The 23208-nt window shown below is 33.3% G+C and overlaps 4 protein-coding genes across 8 annotated transcripts; all 4 read left to right on the forward strand.

Moving 5' to 3' along the window:
• Positions 1 to 1298: 1298 nt before the first annotated feature.
• LOC135146111 (tumor necrosis factor, alpha-induced protein 8-like protein 2 A) lies at positions 1299 to 2252 on the forward strand. Its single transcript, XM_064078253.1, has 4 exons — positions 1299 to 1530; positions 1597 to 1700; positions 1757 to 1957; positions 2061 to 2252. Exons 1-4 carry the CDS (start codon positions 1440 to 1442, stop codon positions 2250 to 2252), a joined length of 588 nt encoding a protein of 195 aa, XP_063934323.1. The 5' UTR covers positions 1299 to 1439.
• A 1708-nt stretch (positions 2253 to 3960) lies between these two features.
• LOC135146142 (Golgi phosphoprotein 3 homolog sauron-like) lies at positions 3961 to 6553 on the forward strand. 3 transcript variants are annotated; one of them, XM_064078292.1, is made up of 9 exons: positions 3961 to 4019; positions 4119 to 4198; positions 4254 to 4354; positions 4412 to 4501; positions 5188 to 5285; positions 5731 to 5909; positions 5998 to 6077; positions 6137 to 6325; positions 6380 to 6553. In XM_064078292.1, the coding sequence occupies exons 3-9, from the start codon at positions 4265 to 4267 to the stop codon at positions 6536 to 6538; spliced, it is 885 nt and encodes a 294-aa protein (XP_063934362.1). In that variant the 5' UTR covers positions 3961 to 4019; positions 4119 to 4198; positions 4254 to 4264; the 3' UTR covers positions 6539 to 6553. The 3 variants fall into 3 exon arrangements, with proteins under 3 accessions (XP_063934362.1, XP_063934364.1, XP_063934363.1); XM_064078294.1 differs by having other exon boundaries at positions 5206 to 5285; XM_064078293.1 differs by having other exon boundaries at positions 3996 to 4019; positions 4099 to 4198.
• A 10580-nt stretch (positions 6554 to 17133) lies between these two features.
• LOC135146153 (uncharacterized) lies at positions 17134 to 18222 on the forward strand. Its single transcript, XM_064078310.1, has 2 exons — positions 17134 to 17900; positions 17973 to 18222. The coding sequence occupies exons 1-2, from the start codon at positions 17247 to 17249 to the stop codon at positions 18168 to 18170; spliced, it is 852 nt and encodes a 283-aa protein (XP_063934380.1). The 5' UTR covers positions 17134 to 17246; the 3' UTR covers positions 18171 to 18222.
• Positions 18223 to 19943: 1721 nt separating this feature from the next.
• Positions 19944 to 22995, forward strand: LOC135146155 (leucine-rich repeat protein soc-2 homolog). 3 transcript variants are annotated; one of them, XR_010283715.1, is made up of 14 exons: positions 19944 to 20188; positions 20240 to 20363; positions 20412 to 20495; positions 20566 to 20621; positions 20677 to 20772; positions 20828 to 20948; positions 21013 to 21162; positions 21222 to 21376; positions 21426 to 21603; positions 21694 to 21807; positions 21866 to 22036; positions 22088 to 22337; positions 22388 to 22591; positions 22762 to 22995. XR_010283715.1 is itself a non-coding variant. In XM_064078312.1 (14 exons), the coding sequence occupies exons 2-13, from the start codon at positions 20114 to 20116 to the stop codon at positions 22288 to 22290; spliced, it is 1527 nt and encodes a 508-aa protein (XP_063934382.1). In that variant the 5' UTR covers positions 19944 to 20029; positions 20100 to 20113; the 3' UTR covers positions 22291 to 22337; positions 22388 to 22995. The 3 variants fall into 3 exon arrangements, 2 of the variants coding, with proteins under 2 accessions (XP_063934382.1, XP_063934381.1); XM_064078312.1 differs by having other exon boundaries at positions 19944 to 20029; positions 20100 to 20188; positions 22388 to 22995; XM_064078311.1 differs by lacking the exons at positions 22388 to 22591; positions 22762 to 22995 and having other exon boundaries at positions 22088 to 22360.
• Positions 22996 to 23208: the final 213 nt, after the last annotated feature.

The following is a 23208-nucleotide window of genomic DNA, read 5'->3' on the forward strand; positions in this document are numbered from 1 at the left end:
TGATTAGCATAATAAACAGCTGTAAGGAAATTCGTGTCCGCCCCCTCCTTTCCTTTAGAAAAAATAAGTAACCAGTGAAAATAAAAATGTTTACCCAATATTGATGAATTAATAAATTAGTAAATGAATTAATTTCAGGTGTCGGGCCCTTTATTATTTTTTGGCTTAAAATTAGTGCTGCTAGAGATTAAAAACAAGCCATTAGGTTTCATACTTGCTTAGGCGCTCCCTATTCAACCAAAAAAGTCCGGTTTTCACTCTATTCTTTTTTTCTTATGAGTAATTACTCTGCTCTATTAGTATAACAAAGTGTTCTAAATTAAGTTGTCCTAGACAGTTAAAAATAATATAAACAAACCCCTTAACCCTTTTAAGATGTATTCTATTTATGGTTAGGGTGGATTTAAGAACGAGGATTTTAAGTTATTGCTAGGTTAGCTCCAGGTTTCGCGTTACCACTTATAATTAGTAGGAATAAAACTTTTTAAAGTAGCCGTGGTAATTAAACTATATACTGTGTGCATATTATCTCAAGGTAACCACGCTTAGACCGGCCTCCTTCTAACAATACTCTGCTTAAAAGTGAATAGAAAAATTTTAGTGTAGCGATCTCTTTTCCTTTTTAACTTCTGTTTGAATTTTCTAAAAATAAAGGATTACAACTTTTTCACTTCAACAGCTAAGTTGGAAAACCTTTAAATTTTTCTAGTCTTCAATAAAATAAACGCATTACCTTAAAATAATAAGAAGTCTGTTGTCAAATAACTAATTATGGAATTATGAAAAACATTTTAAAAATCTAAATATAAGCATGGTCAATACTCTGGTTTTCGGTATATGCATCAAAAAACAACCTGGTGCAATAGTAAAAATTTTATATTTATTTACAAGTTAGGTTTGGCGCATTCTTTAATTTTAATATTTTTGTCCCCCTCCCCTTTATTGCTAACACTTTGGTATGCGGTGGAAAAAAATGCTTGATTTGTTATCAGATTTTCCACCCGCTTAGAAGTGGGTGCGGACTTCAAGGAGGGAGGAAATCATTTACTAAGGTGTGAAACACTGAGAAACAGTTTTACTAAACTAACTTAAAGCAGCCAGCGGTCTAAATTAACATTTGTTTTAATGAAAACTTAATAGGTATTGAAATTGGGAGCTTTACTGTTTACTGCCCCAATAAAAATTTATTTGCGTATTTAACAGTCGCATACTTGGGAACAAATTGGTCTAAACGTTAAAAAATCACGAATTTAAAAATCATAGCCCGCGACTTAACTATAGACCGATCTTAAAGCGTATTTATAAAGTTCGCCAACACCAAGCTTTGCTTTGCTTATTGCGTATATGCTTCGGAGGGGGAAGGTGGCTTATTGAAGCTTTTTGGAGCATTTAAGGGATCTGGAATATAAACTACTACCCGTCACACTTTCAAGGAAGTAATGGCTACAGACAGCACTCCCAAAAAAGTCAAGAAGGCTTCGGTTTTTCTGAAATTAAAGAAAAATCTTGCCGGTAAAATAAGTTCCAAAGGCAAGTTAGATTGGAAATAGCAACACTTGGTATCTTTTTGTACCAAACCATTAATTTACTATAAAGGGGCCAAACTTTTCATTGACGATGAATGGTCTGAAACCTTGGACAATATACACGCTCTCATAGAAGCACAAAGCGACACGAAAACTGCCGATAAGATTATGAAAGTCATAATATTATTGCTTACTGGGACTTTATATATTTAACTCATCTTATTTAATAGAACGTTATAAAAATAAGTATCAAGATTGGCCTCGAGGTTGATGAAAAACGTTTTAACTCTCAAGAGCTTGAAATACTTGTAAACTTGAGAAAGAAACTTAAAACTTTGATGTTAACCTTAATAAGTTTTTATGAAGTTCCTTATTCATATGATCCAGAGCTGTGCTCTCAACTTTTTCAGGATATGAACAAAGTTATTAAGGTAATTGAAGTATATGTTATCTTTAAAGCTCTATCTTTATTACGTTCGATACAACTGAATTTTTAAAATTGTATTATAACTTAATTTTTTTTAATAATTTCAGAATTTATTGGAAGGACATGTAAAAGAAAAGTCCCTTCAGCGATGTGATTATGTTTTTAAATATTTCTCGGATCCAAAAGTTATGGGATCATCCCTTGAAGGAGATAGTAAAGGGCCCGTAAAGACGCAGATGGGCGCCTTATGTTCCAGTTTGAGAGTTATAATCCAAAATAACAAACTTGTTGAGATTTAAAAACATTCTTATTTCAAAGTAATAAAACCATGTAGCTGACAGAATTTTTTTTTTACTTAAGTTAATAGCACGGAAGGAAATAATAAGTTGCTCTCCTTTTTTTCCGTGTTTACGTGGTTAATTATGTTAGAAACAATTATTATATTAGTATAGTATTACTAAGGAATTATTGTAACTTTTAGTAGCCTGCTTCCTGGCTCATAAGCTTTCATACATCCTCTAAAAAAATAGTTGTTAGAAATTAAATAATTTTCGTTCACGATAAGGACTTGTAACAAAAAGTTGTGTATTGCAAAGACCACGTTTGCCTAATGGAGCTACTATGTTGGTAGTAAGCACACCTTTAGCTTGCTCGAGCAAACAGAAGCGAGCTTTTAGCATCAAATTTTATATTTAAGTTTATTATTTTGAAATTCGTAGTATTATTATCCATACTTTATGGTTTTTCAAGATGAATATAGACAGGTATCTCAAGCCTTGCAGTAAATGCACTTGAAGAAGCGTTTTTCCAAATGGTAAGAACTTTTAGTATCCCGCCTAACTTATAAGCTGTATACAATTTATGTCGGGTAGTTTAAAAAATTCATTATTCCTGTCTGCATATAATAAAATGGTCTAATTTTAGATATTCCTATTTTTATACTCTTTACTTTGATAGTTGTTATAGAAAGTCTTAACTTATAATCAACTTTTATCCGTAGGCAAAGTGCACTTTGAACGGTTTGTTAGAGTAATAAGACCGAAGTACTTGTAAATAAATATAAAATCCTTAAATTTCCATATGTCGAACTATCATTCAGAATAAAGGCAATTAAGTGGGGTATTATATAAGCGTTTGGGCAACAGAAAGTGGTTCAAACCAGTAACATCTGTTGGAACTAGATAATTTTTTTGATTTATTACTTTCTTAATATTTTAAATATGGCGCTTGAAAATATTTTAAATTCCGGGACGGACGTCGCCAGACCAGATTGAAAAACGATAGCCCTCCCGTCTAACGCAAAGTAACTTAAAAACGCTTAGGTTTTTAATTATTGCCAATACATCGCCTTATAAAATATTTAGTCGTACTAATAATTAAATAAAAAGCTGTTAGAGTTTCTATAATTTAAATAGTATGAATAAACAAAATACTGGTTAAAGTGTTCTATTACACATCCATTTTTCATGTATGTTTACAAACAAGAATTTAAATTATTTAATATTTCTCAGTACTTTGTATCCCAATGTCAGAAATTTGTGTATATATACATAAAATGTGGCTTTATGTTAGTTGAAAATGGCTTTACTGCTTGTGAATAAAAGCTCTTTCTAACCTTAAACTTTAAGCTTTACTTTAGTAATATACTCTTTTACAATTATATGTCTTCGTTGGTTAAATTTAAAGCTCTTAGGTTGCAAAATACATTTATTTTTATAAAATAACTGTTATACAGACCGGTATCCAAGAAATTTATAAAATTAATATACTTTTAGGCCATTATCACGCTCTTTAAAGCAACGAGAGATATACTCGTTTTCTCTTCCCATATAAAAAATCTGCCAACCTATTACGTTCTATAAAAACCTAAAAGCGGAATGCGATGGGAGGGCATCCTTGAACTTCCGACAGCGGCAGCTTATTTGTTTTTGATATTATTTACTTCTCGACTACCTTCAAGGTGCTATCTTTTTACTATTATAAAGGGTTTTAAGACTTTTGATCTGAACGACTTACCTGTAAATAAGCAAAAAGTATAACATATCTGGTCTTTTGTTTTTTCAAAGGTTTTTACTTTTTTATTGGAACCTTTATCTCGTGATAGCTGTACTCTTCTTTAAATCAGAAAACTAAATATTATTAAAGTATAATAAACTTCTACTTAGTAAAAAAAATTAGTACCTGTTTCCCAGGACACAACTGCAGTGAAGTGCCTTCGTAAACAATTACCAAAGGAACATAATATGTACTTATAAAATTATATATATTTAGTATACTCTCTTAAACTATATAACCTTTAGCTAATTTGTAAATGACACTTTCTGATGGTTTAGTACAAAGGAAAAAGACAAATAATACAACTGAATACGATGATTTTTCTGTAAACTCTCATAATCCAGAGGTTCGTTTCTTGTGTTTCTTTCAACTTTTAGGTTTTAAATTATAAAAATTGAAAAAGGAGCACACCAACTTGAACGATAAATTTGATAAATGCTGGTCTATGACTTTAATGGAACAAATTATGCTTTTGGGTTTAAAAGATTTTGAAGTATTTTTGAATTTTATTAACTATTATTGAAAATTTACTATATTCCCTTGTGAAATAGTTTAATACTAATATGATGTAAACTAAATTGTTACATTGTTATCAAAGGCTTTTTTACTTATTATTGCTAGGAGTGTTAATAAAGAAATACTTTATCACTTAGTAACATTTGAAGAATACTTCATTATGGAATGTTAACTATTGATACTATATTGCGCTTTTTAAGATATTATTTAGAATCTATGAAGACTTTTCTGTAGATTTACTTGTTCTCTTCATATTTCTGTAAAATTATCTTCTAAATTTTCACGAATTCTTTTTCGATACTTAAATATATGTTAATTTTTTTAACGGTGCATATACTATTTAAAGTTTTATAATGTTAACATTTCTTTTTTAAGTTTTAGTCAAAGATTATGGTTTTTTCCGGTATTAATATTTTTCAAATTGATTACACTGATAGGTCATATGACTATTTTAACTTAACTTTTGTTATACACTATTGTTAACTTTTAGTTAACTAAATCTTCATAAGATTTTATAAAAGTTAGTCATATAGAATTATTGTGGTCTTTATAATCTTGTTACACTTTGCAATAGTATTTAACCAATTGTAGACTTTTCTGTTTAAATTTTCAATTTCTAGAAAGATTAGTTAAACATTTGGATTTACTTATAGCTCATACAAGAATATATACCGCGTTCAGGGTCATACTTCCTTTTGGAACGACTACATCTCTCCTGCATTGCGCGGCTGTATACTTGTAGAGCTCTGCTTTCGAAAAAGGTCCCTTTTGCAGCCTCTATTCTCCTCAGATAACTTTTTCATATGTTATTTATTTTAAATATTAAGTTAAATTATTTAGTTTTTTATAATAATAATTAAATACTTTTCAGTTATTTTTTTTACTTCAAAATCATTTTTTCTTAGTTTTAGTGGTTTAGCTCTGCACGGGAATATTTTTAAACCACCCGCAGGTGGTCTTGAGCAGTTCATAATAGTTATTAGGTGCCTGCGAGCGGTATAACAGTGTCACGTGGTCTTTTGGGAGAGATTTTTTCCCCAGACACATACGCTTAAACCCTCGGGGGTTGCACTTGCACTTCCAAGAGTGGCTCAATAAGACTAGGCGCTCGACACTTTTTGCACGCCTTTCACATTAGTGGCCATATTAACAAAGCGCGTCCCATAACTTTTTGCATCTACTAAATTATTGCCGTTATCTACTAAGGATCCGCTTAGCGCCGAACATGGGGATTCGCAAGAAATCACTTCTGCGACGGCACGTGGAGCTAGTGGACAGCCGGTCAACTGGAGAAGTTTTACTGGACGAGGCGTTGAGACATATAAAGGAGTTAAGCGATCTTGGCGAATTCCACAACACCGAGTACTGGGTCGAACTTCTTAGCGGTTGTTCTTATTGGCCCTAATAGTCTTTTGTTTAATTTGGCTGGCCGGACTATAGTACTATAATGGTACTGTTTTTCTATTTTGTTAGGAGAGACGTGGAACCCGCTAAGGTTGAAGTACCAACTCAAAAACCTCAGAGAAAGAATATTAAAGCAGTTGACCGAAAAAGTCGAGTTTCTTTACTTTGTAGTAGTGGCGAGCGAGTGATATGCTACTACGCTGTAAAGGGCGTGCTGGGCACAGAGAAGCAGAGCTTTGTGCTGTTCGATGTGGTCACGCACCCAGTCGCCGACGGAAGCAGCAAAAAGGCCCTCGTGTCACTTCTCCAGAGCAGTCTACTTTCCAAGTGGCAGAATGATCTTCGCCGCTTCGACAAACGCGTGCTTTCTTTAGTGTACTTGGCCCACTCTGCCGACGTATACGCCCCCTCCCCTCGTTTTCTTTCCATTATTATGTTGTGGTGTCCCCAGGTACTGGATCCCGTTCTGGACTTGCTTTCGGACGAGACCTACAACTTAGCCATGAAGCACATCAGTAAGCTTCTTGACGTGAACTTTGAGAACGAGGCGGTGCAGGAGCCTGAGTTCGAGGTCATGTGGGCTGTGTTCGACGTGTTTAGCACCCGATGACACTCCAGCTCGATGGTGAGCAGATCGTAGATTGCACCCTTCTCTCTTACTACACCACCTGGATATTTGACAAGAGAAAAATATATAGGGTGGAGGCGAAATAAATAATAAAATATGGTGCCCGTAGAAAACTAACAGGCTTCACACTTTGACCTAATTTCAGATAAGGAATTAATTATAGCGTCAATAATTCTAATAAAGCCAATACTGCCAATTATCTATCAGCAAATATCTTTCTTCTTTCACTACTTCCAAACGAAACACCATTAGCAAACGAGGGCTTCCACTTTAATTCTCCAGTTGTAGGTTTGCTGTGTAGTTGGCTCTATATTTTAAATAGACAATTATTACGTTATAAGAAAACTTAGAACTGTATTATTGCTATTAACATCCACTCCTTGAGAATTGTTGCTTGTATAGTCCTCGCCTCGTTGTTCTTATCGCTGTCTTCGCTGAAAGTATGACTTTCCGTGTGTTTGATACCTAAAATAGTAGGCTGGTAGTTAAGGTATACAGCTGGAGCACTCTATCGGCCTCGAGCCTTGATCCTGGAGCCAGCATAATACAGTATCCAGCAGGTATAAAAGGCTGCATGAGGCGCATAGGAAACTGCAGCCACTTGATATCATTGGGCCTTGAAATCGAGTTTGTTCGGAAGTGCCAGTAATATGAAGCATTCCGTCGAGCGGTTGTGGTTTTAGAGTCGGTGTTTATGATGGGCAACAGCGTGGTCTGGCTCGGATAAACGTCACCGTTCTGCAAAAAGCAATATCGCGAGATGTCGCTTCATAATTACCAGAGAGCTGAGCAATAATTTAGAATCTAAAACGACGTAGGCGTAGGTAACTGGATTCTACTGCACTTCTTGTAGTTGCTTTCTCATGTGACAACGTTTTCCTCGTGGTGGAAGTGGGGACTGGCAATAGAAGAGTTGTTTCAGGACGCCACCATACCATTATTGGATAGCACTAGTTAAAGAGTGACTAACGAATTTGCTTATTTAATTAAATTGGGAGCCGCCTTATAAGAAACCTTATAAGAAAAGCTGACTACCACATAATTAAAGTTCTTACCTTAAACTCGAAAAATTCGAGCAGAACGTTCTATGTTACATCCTCTAATGTCTTCTGCGAGTTAATTCTCGCACTTAGCCGAACATGTTAATATACAAAAGCTTTATGCAACACCGGCAGAAAGGAAATAAACATCAAAATGATTTTCGTATGAATTGAAGCCTGCAGAAATAAAAGGGTAGAGGGCAGAGACCACCAAAGGGGAGGCCCATAACAAGTATAAACTTTGCTGGGATTAAGAGTTCTTGACCACAAACGCCAGGGGCGGGTCTACTAACAAGTCAGCGGTATGCTTCTACATCAGTACAGCAGTGAATGGACCACTGTCCCTATAAAAAGTAATGTCCACCCTTACAGGAGCAAAAGGGAAAGAGCCTTTATTGGTGCATCTGTACGAAAGCTGATCAGTGTACACGTCTTAATGATGGCCTGCATTTTACTAAACTCCAAACACTGATCTCATGATAATTGCCGGCGTACAGGCGTACAGCTTAAAAATAAAAAGTGGGCGAGCGAAAAAAGATGGCTCTCTAACACTAGCTGAAAATTACGGGAGCGATGTCCAATAACGGCATGATGGCAAGTACAATTTACTTGAAAACAACCCAGAAATCTCTACTTAACAGCAACAAGGTAAACAGCCAAAGTCAACATAAATCAAAATACTTTAGTGGCAGAGGAAAAAAGGCTTGTTATTTTGTTTCAAAAATGCGTTAAATTTTGCTTTAACAAAATTTAATTATTTACGTGCTTTTTAGCTTCTCTTCAAGAGTAGACATATAAACCTGCTTTTCCGTGGTCTACAACTTAAGTTTACCTTTTACTATGTTAGTTAGCTGCTCCCAGTATAAATTTTTATAATTTGTTGATCTTTATGTATCATATTTAATGATTCGTATATTAATAAACTTTAATTGTTGTAAATTTAGATAAAAATTTAGATAGTAATTTAAAATGGGATATGCAACTGTACAGGATGATGAAACAGATAAAAAATTGCTGGTCATACAGGCCACTTTTACTAATTAGCGTATATAACAAAAACCTGAACGCCATCTTATAAACTTCGGGTCTGATATTATACATTAAAATAATTTATAGTTCATTTTAACTTATTAGTGAACAGAAGTTTAGCTACAGTACTTAAGTAAGGCTATTATATATACATACTATTTAAGCAGGAGAAAACTTGATGGCACTAATTTAGCTTCTCTTTTCATCATATGTAAAAGTACTTAGATGGGTTACTTTACTTTCTAAAGCCCTCTTATTAAAAATTCTCTATAAAATTCTACTTGATATCTAGCGTTTATACTAAGAACCAACAACTTTGGCAGGTTAGAGTATGTTCAGTATTAACCGTATTTTTTTAATTTTACTAGTTATTAATATCTTTAGAAAACCATAAAAGTCAATTATGTGTTTTTCTGTTTGTTAAATCCTTTATTTACGGAAAAGAAATAGGGAAGCAAAGAAAAATGTTATAAATTTGTTTAACTTTATACATATAATCTTTATAAACTTACTTTCTTCGGTGTATACTTAATTTAATTCTGTATATGTTAAAAGATTAGCGCTCTTTAAAAGTCAACGTTTTAGTTTGTAGTTTCAATCAGTTAAATTATATAAAAATTCTCGCGGGAACACGTTATTTTGAGGTTTAACTTTTAAGAAACTTTATTAATGTTTGCATGAGTTATAGTGTTTATGTTCCTTTAATTCCCTAACATGTAAAAACAACAAACAATCTTACAGCCTTGCTGTCTTTGTTTACCAGTGTTACATTGTGAATGTTATCCTTAATAGTGCTTTTCGCGTCGGGCACTAAATTACATTGTATGCTCTTTTAGTAATTCAAACAAAAAAAAAATCGTCCTAAGCGCTGCTAAATCTTTTAGTGTAAGCTTTAATTTAATTAACAAATGCTGGCAACTTTCAAAGCTCTAATCACATAAAGGCAAATATATTATAACTAACAATATTCCGAAATTTGACACTAACCCATTGCTTTTATTAACGCCCCTGCTTTTAAAAAATATATATGAAAAAAATAAATGTCTAATAAACCTTCATGGCATAAAAAGGGAAGCAAGGTTAGAATAATTTAAGGTAAAGAGAAAACAAGTAGAGAGAGAGAATACTTTGAGGGGTGTCAAGTGGGGGGTGCCTAGCTTTCTGAGTTGTTTCCCTTGTCTGGCATTTTTATAATGAAAATTAAGGTTAAAAGCAAAAAGTTTGTCACAAAGAGAAAAGCAAAAAGACTGCTTTCCGAGTTTTTTCGGTTTTCACCTAGTTTTTCAAAAGGTAGACTTTATCTATCCTTTTTACAAAGCAAAAGTTCACCTTTTTTTAAACTTTAAGTGGCAAGTCCTATGATGTCATAAAGTTTCTATTAATATTTTAGGTCTAAGTTGCCTCTCTTATCAAGATAAAGACTACACTGCAGAATTCTCCGAACCATCGGCCATTATTTTTCACCAACTTCAACTTTTAGAGGCTTCGTTGTAGTCGTTATTTTCCAGTTAACAGACCTTAGTAATAAATAAAATTACAGCAGATTCAGTATAAGTTGAAAATATATTTTTTGTCAATATATTATTCAACCTTTCATATTTTATTGAAAATACAGTAATAATATCTACGTTTGCATTATTAAAATAGTAGATTACTTTAAAATTAAAATTATATCAATTTTTAGTCTTTTATCTGCAATACTATTAAGGCTTGTTAGAAGTGTAATAAAAGTTATCGTTTTATTAATTATAAATATAAATTTTTTTTTTTACGCTTTTAATAATTTTTATGTCATAAAAACAAACTTTTCTCTATTAAATAATGATGGTTCGTATTTTCTGTTTATTATGAATATATTTAGACTATAAGATTTTTCAAATTTTTATAATCCACGTTATTATCGTAACTCCATTATGTATTATTATGGAATCCTCTTAACTTTTTATGATATTTGTGAAAGTAGATTTATATAATTGTAAAAACTTCTCGCTTTTTTGTTTTATTACAGGAAGTATAAAAAAGATTTCTTTTTCTTTTAAAAGTTACGAAAAGAAAAGTATGCATTGTCGTTAGAAAAGAATAAAATTGTTATAAAATTTTTTTTATTGAGAATTGCATAACGCAACTCGCTTATATAATGAAAATCACCATAATTAAAGTTTTAAGATTAGAGATTAATTTGATTCACAGTATATTTTAATTTAATTTTAAAAATTGAAAAAAGTTACAATTCGTTATTTCTTCAATAGTAATTTTTTTAAAATTTTAATTTTTTAAAAAATAAATTTCAAACAAAATTTTATTAATTTATTAGTAATTCCTCAAATAACCCAAATTTTTTACTATAAAAAATTTTACTAAATAATTTTTTTTATTTACTTATTAACAATTAATACCATTAACTTTCAATACCTATTAAGAATATTTAGCAAATCTGTAAAAAAAATTTGTTATTTAAAATCATTTTTATATTCCTAAAATTCAAAGTTTTATTATATGAAGGCTTGCTTAAATTATAACAAAGCTACTTTAAGAGACAAAAGAACGTGCGTTTTATAATTGAATTATATTTTTTTAAAATATAAAAGGATAAGTTTTTATTATTATTATTATTATAAGAATGCAAGAACTAAGTTACTTTAAATCAAGGACTTGTACGCCTAAAGTATAAGCTAACTTTCATTTAATAATATTGGTGACGTAATTTATAATAATTTTCCGTCTGCTTTCTCCAATGTTCATCTTCTCATCTACGGTTGCAATAAAATCCACCTTTTTTTAACTCGTTTAATTCAATTTCACTTTGTAACTTAATTAAACGTTTATTGCACCTATAAACTTTATTAATTGTTTTTTTTTAAACTTAACTTATTGAATAAGTTTTATTAAGTTACATTTTTCATCTAACGATTTCTTCTCGTTTTTAAGGAGTTCTAACTTTTTATCTTGGGATTGTAAAGTTTCTTGTAAACCCTTACAGTTTTCTTTAATCTGTGATTTTTCAAATAAATAAAAATACGAATAGTATTATAGATATTTTAATATTTTAACATTATCATCACTGCGGTTCTCATGAAGGGATAGTAGAGCGGTTATCTTGCAGTTCTTTACTTCATTCAAGTGAAGCTCTAACTCTTGATCTTCCAAAAGGGATTCATATTCCCCTATCCGCAAACATTTATAGTTATTTAATTATAGGGTTTCTGTTTATTACTACGTTTAATAAAGAGCTGCACAAAGGTAATGAGTGGTTTAATTACAAAGCAAATATCTATAATAGTTCTTGTTATATAAGCTATAGCACACTATAATGAAGTTAACATAAGCTATTACTTAATTAAATGTAGTGTTCAACAACAGCTTTATCAGTAATTTATTTAAGTACCAATTTCTAGAAAATCTTCTTTTATCTTTTGACGTAAAGTCTGAACCTGTTTACAATAATGAATAAAGCTTAGTTACGTGGATATTTTAAATTTAAAATGTCTAAGAACAATATTTATTTTAAATGGTAGGCATAAAGTATACTTATATTTCTTTTTAGTTAATAAATATAGACGAATATCGTAAAGTTAATTTAACCTCCTGTCTTAGTTTCTTTTCCAGTGTGCTGTAACTATAATTTTTACACCATACGCTGTAAGCCATTCCGCTTGAAGGTGGTGGGCAAGAAGGCTCGATCGGCTCGATTGGGAGTTCGTGACTCAGCTCGTTGTATTGCTCAAACTATGGACACATGGTGGGCGGTTGTAAAGCTAAAGAACTTACACACAAAACCATTTTCCTGTAAAAAAAAAATTGTTGTTTAAGAAGTTTACAGGAAGCTTGAATTTCCCCATGTTGTTCTTCTAATTTCATGCATGTATCTTTTAATTGTAATTGGTCTTTTATCGAAAAAAGTAACCATTATTAATCCACGTCACATACTAATATTAAGCTAAAAGTTAAAAACCATCTATTCCTTCAACAGCATATCTAAAGAGTATTTTAATCTCTAACACCAGATTTATTAAAAGTTCTTCAAGCTCTGGCTTCTCTTTTATAGTAATTTTATTCAATTGCTATATATAGTGAGGGTGGACTATTTATATTACAAAATCCTTAAGTGCTACCTCCTTTCTTTTCTGGATCAAGGCCTTCAACTGATTCTTAGTCAACTCAGATATAAATGGTTCTTTTGTTCTTGTGTTTTAATTATAACTTATAAACTTAGTTAAAAATGAAAGTTGTCATAACAACTTACTCGAAACATATTATTAAATTTTCTAATTTTTTAACTTGTTCTTGATAGGTTGTATATACATCGTAATAATTTAAAGCTGTTAATAAGTTTTTTTGCTTTTCAAAACTAATTCCATCAGTTTTGTAACTGATATCATCTTCATGATTGCTAATTTTATAACAATAGCTATTATCAGTGCTTATTTCCTTTTCTGCTTTCTTTAAAACTTCATTAGCAGACAAAAGTATTTCCTCTAACTTATCTTCAAGAGCTTTATCCAACTCTTTAGAAAGTACCTTACGCTGTAATAGCGAGCCTGAAAAGCTCCGAATGCTATGTTTAGCAGTTATTAAAGAATCCTCTATTACATTATCTTCTTTCATATTGTATTGCCAAGCTAGTTAGAATATTCGACCTCAAATTATAAGGGCTGGAAATTACACCAGAAAGGAAAAGTTTATTTCCATAAAAAGATTTTAGTTGAGCGACTACGATTATTTAAACCATAATATTACAAATAGACTGCCTCTTTGTACTCGTATTCTTCAGACGATAAGTATTTCATTTTTTATTTCTGTCCAAAGGATTGATTAGGGTAAAATGATTTTGTTGTATTCTGTTTCCGCCCTATATATATTTTTAATTTTTAAATGTTGTACATCGTTTCCTAAGGCAACTAAAATATTAACACTAACAAAAAATTATAGTAATATGTAACTCAGCGAAATAGACACTGAAAGCTAGAAAAGGAATTAGGATGTATATTTTTCCTCGGGTGATAGCTAATGCATATGGCAAGGAATAATACGACATTATATATATTTAGCGGTCAAAAGGTTTATGAAAAATCCTAAGTTTATAACCCATATGCTAAAACAAATGCTGATGGTAAATCTTTGGTTCATCTGTACTGCATTGTTAGCTATATCAGGGCCCACAGTCTCTTTTAATCCATTAAAAAATAGTAATTGTCTTAAATTTATTAAAGACATGGAGACCGGCATTTGCACCTAGTAAGGTGGCCATACCAAATTGTTTAGAGGTGGTCGTTGAGGACACATTGGACTTGTGTAATTTTAGGATACCTAAGCAGAAGGGCCTACCCCTTAAATAAAAGAGCGCCACCGTCGTTTTTCTCTCGACGGAAACGACAACTTGGTGTTAGGTATTAAAAATCTTTAAGAAAGCACACTTTTTCATAAATACTAACACGTAGATGTAAAATGTAAGCCTATGTAAAATAAAAAAAGATTGAAGGACTGATGTGTACCCTTTAAAATTTGTTCTAGCGGTACTTTGAAGATTAGATCTTCAGCGTGCTGAGTGGGTGCACCAATTTCGCAGAGGGAGTTTATTAAAGCTCCTCTCACGTTGCTATTTGCACTCTATTTGAAGGCACTGGCCAGGTAGTTAACTCGTTTTATGGTCATCCTATACGCAAGGCGAAGGGCCGCCCACTTCGCCAACGTTTACAGCATTATTTCGACCACATGCTGGTTAGTGTTGCCACCAAGTTCGGTCACTGGACAATCCGCTAAACTTAAGATCACGAGCTTGTCACACCTTTAATATATATATACTAAAGTAGTGTTTTTTAACCATGAGCCTTGTTCTAAGACTTAAATAGCGTGAGTATTGGAAGCATAAATGTCAAGCATTACATTAAGCCATCTTAGTAGATGTAGTGCATATCTATGAAGAGGCTTCGAGAGGCTTATTTATTTAACTATAAAATATTACTTGCACATATTAAGCGCTTTGATAAAAAAAAAAATTGAACCCCATGCCAACGCTGCTTCTAAAAGGGCCAAAATGTCTAAAGCATTTTGAAAAAGTGAACTACAATACTTATATAAAAGCTTTAAAATTATAACGGAAAAATATATTTTTACCGAGCAAAATCTTATTTTAGTCAAGGGTCAACTAATTATTTTATTCATATACCGCAGCAATTTGCTATTTTATAAAAATTATCTAAGAAAAGTTGACCTAATAGTTCATATTTAAATTTAGCTGGGCTCTAAAACTTCATGATCCTCATCCTTCGAGGGCTAATCAAAGATTTAAAAGCAACCAAAAGCTTAGAGCTTAGTCAACTGATAAAACTAGTGACTAAGTAGGTATTACCTAGTTCTTGCTTCTGGATGCATATATAATAAATTTTATAACATTTAGCTTAACAATATAGAAAATTAATTCTTTTTTTATTGAGTTGTTTAACCCTGCACAGCTTCTTACGCACTCTACAGTTTACCAGCTTTGAAAAATTCCTTTGTAACCAAGTGACTTTTTTAATAATCATGTATTAACTTATGAAAAATTGAACCCAACATTAAGGGGTCCAAGTCAGAGAGAATTTCCTAAAACATGTGCTGGCTAAACCCGCAATAAGCTTGGTCGCTTAACTGTTATCATCTCTAGTTTTATAAGATGATTTTTCTATAGCCTAAGCTAAGTTGAATACGTCTAAAATTTATGAGGAAAAGTCCTTTATAAAAAGGAGGGCAGGAATGGGTCCGTGCCTAATAACTTAAGTAGACGGCATATCTTCCCTATAGTCTTAATTTAGTATAAACTTGCGCGTCATAAGCTCCAATACGAGTAAATAAGTTTTATATTGATCCGCCATTTTTGTTAACTACGAAAAAAAATTAGTTGGGTTATCATGAAAATTTGTTTTCACTCAAAAAGAAAAAAGTTATTTTAAAAACGTATAGTCAAAACAACTTTATTTAAATTTACAAATTTGTTCTTAGGTAAGGCATAGACGTAACCACCAAGGCTAGAATGCGTAGCTGCACCGAAGGAAATGAAACCCACGAAATTAATTATACGGGTCGATGTATTTACCGGTTAGCAACTTGGACAACTCTCACTCTTGGCTGATGAATTACATATAAATTTTTTGTTAGACACAGCTTAAGAATGGTTAAGGTATACCAAACTTCGGCTGCCTTGAACCAAATTCTAATATTTTCATTGTACATAACAATACAAACTCTAGAAATGCCAACCAGTTTAGTCCTTTAATATAAACTTTTTTTGATTTCCAAGCTAAAAATTAAGTACTAAAAACCACCATTAATGTAGAGCTCTTTAAACTAGCGAGGAACCAGAGTTATAAATAATGGGCAAAAGTTGTAAAAGATAGTGCTTGAATATGAATTAAACTCTTCTACCCACTGCTTAATTAAATAGTCGTAAAGCTCTACTTTTATAAAAGTCAGTTAATTTTCTTTAAGGAAATAAGTGTTATAAACTCAAAAAACCCAGTTTAAAGAAATTAAATAAATATATAACTAACAATTTTAAGAACTTTTAGTTCATTAAAAATTTATGCTTGTCGAAAGTGACTTTCTTTCGTCTCAGAGAGCTTGCTCAACTAGCTTCTTGGTAGACACGATGCCATGCATTATATATTATTGAATAAATGCAAATGAAGATTTTCTGGTGTTTTTAATTGTTTAAATGGCTAACTGAAGAGTTTCGTTCACTAATAACATTAATACGCTTCTGGTAGTGCACATTTTGCATTACCTAACTTTTTATAGAGATCTGATAAGCCTTCTAGCGACCCCATTAAAGCAGAATTAAGATTTTCAAAATCTAGCAGTGCCACTTTAAAGTAAATTTTTTTAAACTATACTAAAATCTTTATTTGGCTTTTACTGTTTAGAGTTGCAGAGACTGGAGCCATCAAAAGTCATTTTTAAAAATTATTAAGCCCCTCTGAGACGGCTTAATGGGCGAAACTAGTCCAATAGAATTGAACTTCATTATAAGCTTCAAAAAAAACTGCTTTTACCTTTCTTAATATTCTTTACCCTTCTCAGACCGCTGGTTGATGTAAAGAGAATTGATGATAAAGTTTAGATGAATGAATGAGCTTCTTTAAATTTAAGAAAAAGTTTTCTTTTCTAATGACCAGTAATACTTTGAATAAATTATCTTTGCGTTAAGTGTAAAGGTATTCACACCTAATGTGGTATACTGTTTAGTTCATTTTTAGTTTACGAAGACCTTTAATAATTAATTATTACTTTGAAAACTTTTTTATATTTTTTTAAGTAAGTTAGTTAAAATATTGTACTCGGGTAACCCATTTTCTTAAGTTGATATAGTAATAACTAAATGCAAGAAATTAGATATTAAGGCGTCTTAACCAACAAAGCGGTTATAAAAAAATTTTTTTTAACGCAATGGTAGTGGTTTAGGAAGAAAAAGCAATTTAAAGGACAATTTTTTTAACCTTAGTTGTTCGTCTTAGCCAGATCTTAAAACTTTGTTCTCGCTGCTTGGGTATGCCGACAGTTTTTACTTCTTTAATTACCGCCTTGACTGCGTTTTCCATGAAAACCTTCTAAGTCTTACATCCAAAAAGAAGTTTATTGTCCACAAAATGAATGAACGTTATAAAAAAGACGAGTTAGCATTGTGTAATTTATTACAAAAGCAAGATGGAAAGTTTCGTCGCATAGCACCTCTCGAGGACGGTGAGAGTTTATGTGAATACTGTTTCCAAAGGAAAGAGAAGCCTGTTCTTACAGTTCCAAAAAGAAAAAGGAAGAGGAGGACCAACTTAGAATTGACAAAAGATGTTTGCTGTTCTAACTGCCACCGGAAGTATGCTACATTTCATTCTTGTCTGCAGCACTTTAAAATCAAACACCCAAACCTTTCTCCAGAAATGCTTGAAAATTTCCATGACAAAAGCAATGATAAAGTAATGGATGTTCCAATAGATAATGTAAAATTTGAACAAACACAACAATTATCTTCAAATGAATATAAAGTAAAGCTGTCCCCTACTGGTGCTGCCTTTGCTACATCTAGTGTTGTGGCACCTCAACTCTTGAGCACTCCTAAATGTGCTAATAACCAAAGGCCAGCGTCCTGCTTTCCTTTAAAACCTGCATCGATACCTTCAGAGTGTGGTAATAACTGTGGTCACCAATGTATAATAAAGGAGGGTGCTACACCTGGAATGATTAGAAATGTTACGTCGTTCGTCTCTTATGGTCCTATTCATCCAAGCTTCAGAGGGTGGGCTTATGTAAGTTATTTTTTTTTTCGCTTTTTATTTAAGTTTTTTCTAAAGAAATTAAAATATTTTGATGCAATCCAGGATTTCCCACATCCAAATTATAGAGGACAAACTATCCGCGTAATAATTCAGCCTTATCAGCCTACGCAGCTCATTAACCAAGAAATGCCTTGTTTTGTCCGCAATGTTAACGTTTGCCCTTACTTCCCGCGCTTGGACGAAAGGCTAAACTCCAAGGTTACGACCGAAAATTCGTCTCATCTTAACTCAAATAATTAACGTTTTAAAAGATAAAAAACATACAAGAAGCCTAACAAACTTATAATAAACAGTATAAACCATACTTTTTCGGCGTAGGTGGTTATTCCCATAAGAATTAACGTAAAAATAAACATCAAAAGTATAAATTTTTTTTTTTAATAAATGGTGGTCTACATAATATATTAAATTTAGTCATAAACCAGGGGACCATTCCCATTTTCAATAGTGGTATGTGCACCAAGAAATTAGTGTTATCAGTTATTTAAGTTAAGCGTATTATCCTTGAAAGCCATAGAAGAAGAATTTTAGATCTACTGGGCCGGTACAATAAAAAGTTCAAGTAGTGTTACCATTGAAAAAAGTAATTTACTTTCGTACAAGAGGCCTCCTCATTGGTGGTTAACACTCAGCATTAGTGAACATTTACTCCTCTATGAACGGCTCCTTTTTTATTGATAAACAACTTTTCTTCTTATAAGAAATTTTAAATGGTGCCTTGTTTATCACAATTGAACTGGAAGGTGTTGAACTCGATAACGTTAAGTATAATGACCTTTTCTTAAAGTGAAATTTGGGGAAGATTTTTTTTAACTACTACTACCTAACGCGTAATACTAAATCGATGCTATTATGAATCACGGGCGTTTAAAAAATTAATAACTACTTTTTCATTTTAAATTAGTTATTTTCTAATATATATTTTGCAGAAACTATAACTGAAATAAAAAATTATAAGGGACTAGAGAGCCAGAAGGACAACAAAAATTATTATATTTAGGTTGCTGCTTAATCAATTATTACTTAGGCGTTCTTAAAGAACTCGAAGCATTTAACTTTAAAAAAAAATTAGCAACAATGTGATGATACCTTTCTTTTTCTTTGTGCCTAGGCATACTCAAAGTAAGAGAACAGCACTCGAGTGACCAATGCAATTACTAATAAGGTCAAAATACCTTTACTACCGCTTTACAAAAGCGCGGAATCTATATATTTTTTCAGAATCATAAGCCTACGGCTCGTTTTCGCGCTGCGTAGGATCTGTAAAAAAAAATTTAAGGAGTCTACACTCGTTTTTATATTTTTCAACTTTTTAAGGCTTTTAGCAAAATGTAAAATACTTTGGTAAAAAACTAGTCTATAAGTTAGTTAACCTGAAAACTTTAACTTTTGTAAAAAAGATTAAAGGGTTAGATTTTAAATAAAGTTTTATACGAAAATTTTTTAAGTAGTAAAATTTAAGTGCGCGTACGAGTAAAAGAAAAATTAGTTTTAAGCTAAAAAAAATTGGTCTATTATTTTTTACTAAAATAAGTTTTTACAGCCAGTACATGGCCGCGACCTGCGTTGCTTTAAGATTTTGCGTGCCCATGATTCTTCGTTCGTTATACTTAAGTTTTGTTATAGACCCTATAAAACTATTATACAAGTAGGAAAACTTTTTCGGACCCACCTTAATTATGTTTATCTTTACTTTCCTTGCATCCGGGATGTTTTATTCAAGTATGTGAAGCCTAATTATTCATTGGTCACATACGTTTGTGTGCGCAACTGTCCTCTTCCCCAATCGGCGCTGGTTACTATTTGAAACCACAAACAATCTAAAGAGCTATTGGCGTAGCTATTAGTCACAGCATTTGTGAAGGATGAAATTTATGTTGTATCTAGTAATTCGCTAATAAGATCATTGGCTCCGTATATTTTTAAAGTTAAAAAACTATGATTCTTATTTGTTTTTTTTTATGTATATATAGTAGCGCTTGGCGCGGTAATGCAGTGCTTCGTCTTAGGGTTTGTGCCTCGTCTTGTCCTTGTTTCTGTGGTGGCTTCGACTTTCGTTTTTTGACTCGGGTAGAATTGGGTATCGGAAGTTTATTCAAGTTTAGTGCTTACTACTTTAAAAGAAAAACTTTAGTGCTATCGAGATCTTCCAATAATACCTGGGTTTAGATTAGGTTTAAAGTATGAAAATATTTCGTTCCCGCTCCAAACTTCGTTTTAAAGAGGGGACTGATCAGCAAGTAAAGGAGAGGATGAAAGTTTGTTCTCAACTACTTCTTTTTCCCTTTGTACATTAACTTTTAGACAAGGGGTGCTTTTTTCTCAAAGAACCATTGTTGGATTTATGCGAACTTTCCTTGAATGAGTTGCCTGAAGCTTTGTTGCGCTGCCACCACATAACAGACCTTCTAGCGATGGACAATAAGCTTTCTTGTATCATGTTATTATTTTTGTTCAATTTTACTTACTCATGTTTATAAGCACTTCCGGCCGGCCTACACTCTAAATTCCAGCGGCTGTCTATCGTTGTCTTAAATGGAAATCACCTATGTGACCTACCAGAGGGTTAAAACTATACTAAATTAGAATTCCCGTTTTTTTCTAGACCAGTAAGTTTACCTATAACTATTTTTAGATTTTCTTCCGCCAAATTTGAAAACTTTGGACCTTCGGTGCAACAAATTTACTGACGTGCTTACATTCCACATTTCTCTTCGACTTCTGGCTAATTTTATTTATTTTCGAGATTCCTCCTTGTGTATACAACCTGAAAACGTTGGAGCGTCTATTGCTTGGCCAGAATAAGTTAACTAAAGTGGATCCTGGAATCGGGAAACTGACTGTGGCTATGTCTCAGTTTAGGTTTACTTAGTTTCTCTAATGGTCTATATTTTTAGCGCCTTCGCTTTTTGAGTCTGAGAAATAATAAACTCACTGGCTTGCCTGAGGAGATAGGCTTGTTGACCCAGCTATCTGTTTTGGACGCCCAGTACAATAGCCTCACCTCAATCCCAGAAGGTTGCTCTCATTTTAGCTGGCTGCTTTTTATATAAGACAACTTTATAATGGGACCAACGAGAAGATATCGGGAAGTGCCAGGAGTTGACGTCTTTGGACCTAAAAAACAATCAGATTGTGTATTTGCCCGAGTCAATCGGCGACTTGAGGAAGCTACGGCGGATCGGTTTAATGTACAACAGCCTCACCAAACTGCCGGCTTCACTGCAGAACTGTTAGGAGTGCTTACACAGGACGCTCGGCTCCGCTCGACTGGTCTTTTCTGTTAACTAGGCACCGGCCTCACGGAGCTCGTGGTGGAGGGCAACGGGGTTTCGGAGATCCCCAAAGGTGTTTTTAAGGAGCTCACGAGCATCACAAATTTGAATTTTTCGCGCTGCGCCTTCGAGAATTTCCCAGAGGAGCTCGTCTATTTAACCAAGCTGAAGGTTCCTGTTTCTCGTCTTGCTATTTGCTCGTGGCTCACCAGCTCTTCAGGAGCTTGTTATAGACACTAACTATATACACTCTCTTCGCGTGGACATTCTCGGGGCTATATCTCTCCATCGTCTGGACGTTTCTAATAACCGTATAAAAATTCTGCCGGAGGACTTGACAGGGCTGCAAGCTCTACAGGAGCTCAATCTTTGTAGAAACGACATTGCAAGACTTCCTGGTAAAACCTCACTGACCTGACAGGGTGTTAGATAGGGCGATAGCGGCCGCTTTAACTACTAATTTACACTTCTCGGGCTTTTGTGTATAGGAGCGATCAACGTTATTACGCTTCTTAATAAGCTGGTCCTTTCTTACAATGAAATCGAGTATCTCCCGATGGGGATTACGCATCTGCATTGCCTTGAGCACCTCGATTTAGAATGCACGTTTTTATCTGATCCGCAAGCCTTTCTTCCACGTGGCTGATATCTATATTGCAGCGAACAAAATTCAAAAGCTTCCCAAAGGATTCAGAAATTTAGTAAACTTGAAGTTCTTATCCCTGCAGGCCAACCTCATGGAAGATTTTGATGAGCAGATCTGTTATCTTGAGAAGTTAAAAGAGCTGTATGTCGGCGAAAATCAACTTCGCTCTCTTTCCCCGAAAATCGGTGGGTTTGTAGTCTATATTTTTTGGGGTTGTTATACGTAATTGTGTTTAGGTAAGTTGCATGCTTTGGAAGTTCTGCATATTAACGATAATGAGTTGGACGACGTCCCCTGGCAGCTTATTCGATGCGAGAAGCTTCGTAAGCTTAACTCGGAGGGGAACCCCTACCGGAACATTTCAAAAGCCTATCTGGGGCTGGGGTCCCAAGGAATTATTCATTACTGCCAAGAGGCTCGCTATGGTATCCGGCTCTAACAGCCTCCGGTTTCTTTGGAAGGGTTGTATGCGAACATACAAGAATAGTTAATATATTATTTGGTTTTTTCGCACTTCCTGTTAAGTTTTTATTAAGTCTAAGGAGAATTCCAGGAGCCGGGCGTAGGTGTTTTGGTGTACAACGCCTACTTTATTAACGGAAGTATGCGCCCGGTAGACTTTGAGGCAAAAAGAAAATTTGCGGTTTTCTTAGAAAAGACTCATCGTCGTTTTTACGAGAGAGCTTGTGCAAGGCTGTTTCGTTTGATGTTTATATCACGACAAGAGCCTTATTGTTTCGGTTGGACTTTTTGTTACGTCTATAAGTACATTGAAGTCGTCTTTTATTAAAAACCTTTTTAGAGTAATGAGGCTATTCCCTCTAAGTAGCTTGTGGCACAGATAGTAAGGGATTAGGCAACTTAAGTTTTTAAGTTTTAGTATGGACTCATTTTTTTAAAATTTCGGCAGGAGTGCACAAGCCGGATGAGCAAATGTAGATTGGTATAAGAATCGGCGTAATTAATAAAATTGTTTAAAGTGGCGTGCCCGAAGCTCTATAATCTAAATATTAATAAGTAAAAAAAGCAAAAAGAAGACTTTACGACTACTATTTCCTCTGAGTAGTTATACCGTGGTTACACCTTTACTAAAGCTTTAAGAAATCTGTATTTTATTGGTATATTTTGATGTGTTGGTAAGCTCTCGACGTCTCGGAGTTTTTGTATGTCCCCTTTGCATAGTTCTTCACTACTTCGTTGAAGTTTTAACTCTTTCTGTGTATGGTTTATCATAATTTTTATCAATCTCGTGCATGTAAATGTCCTAACTTAGTGCTCTGCACTCTTCCTCCCAAGATAATTAGTGTACTTTGCTTTTGTCCGAAAAATGCTTTCGTTGAATATAACTTTTGTTGCG

Source organism: Zophobas morio, unplaced genomic scaffold (genome assembly GCF_036711695.1).
Source record: "Zophobas morio isolate AGI-343-1 ecotype UQ-CSIRO unplaced genomic scaffold, CSIRO_AGI_Zmor_V1 ptg000213l, whole genome shotgun sequence".
Lineage (NCBI taxonomy): Eukaryota > Metazoa > Arthropoda > Insecta > Coleoptera > Tenebrionidae > Zophobas > Zophobas morio.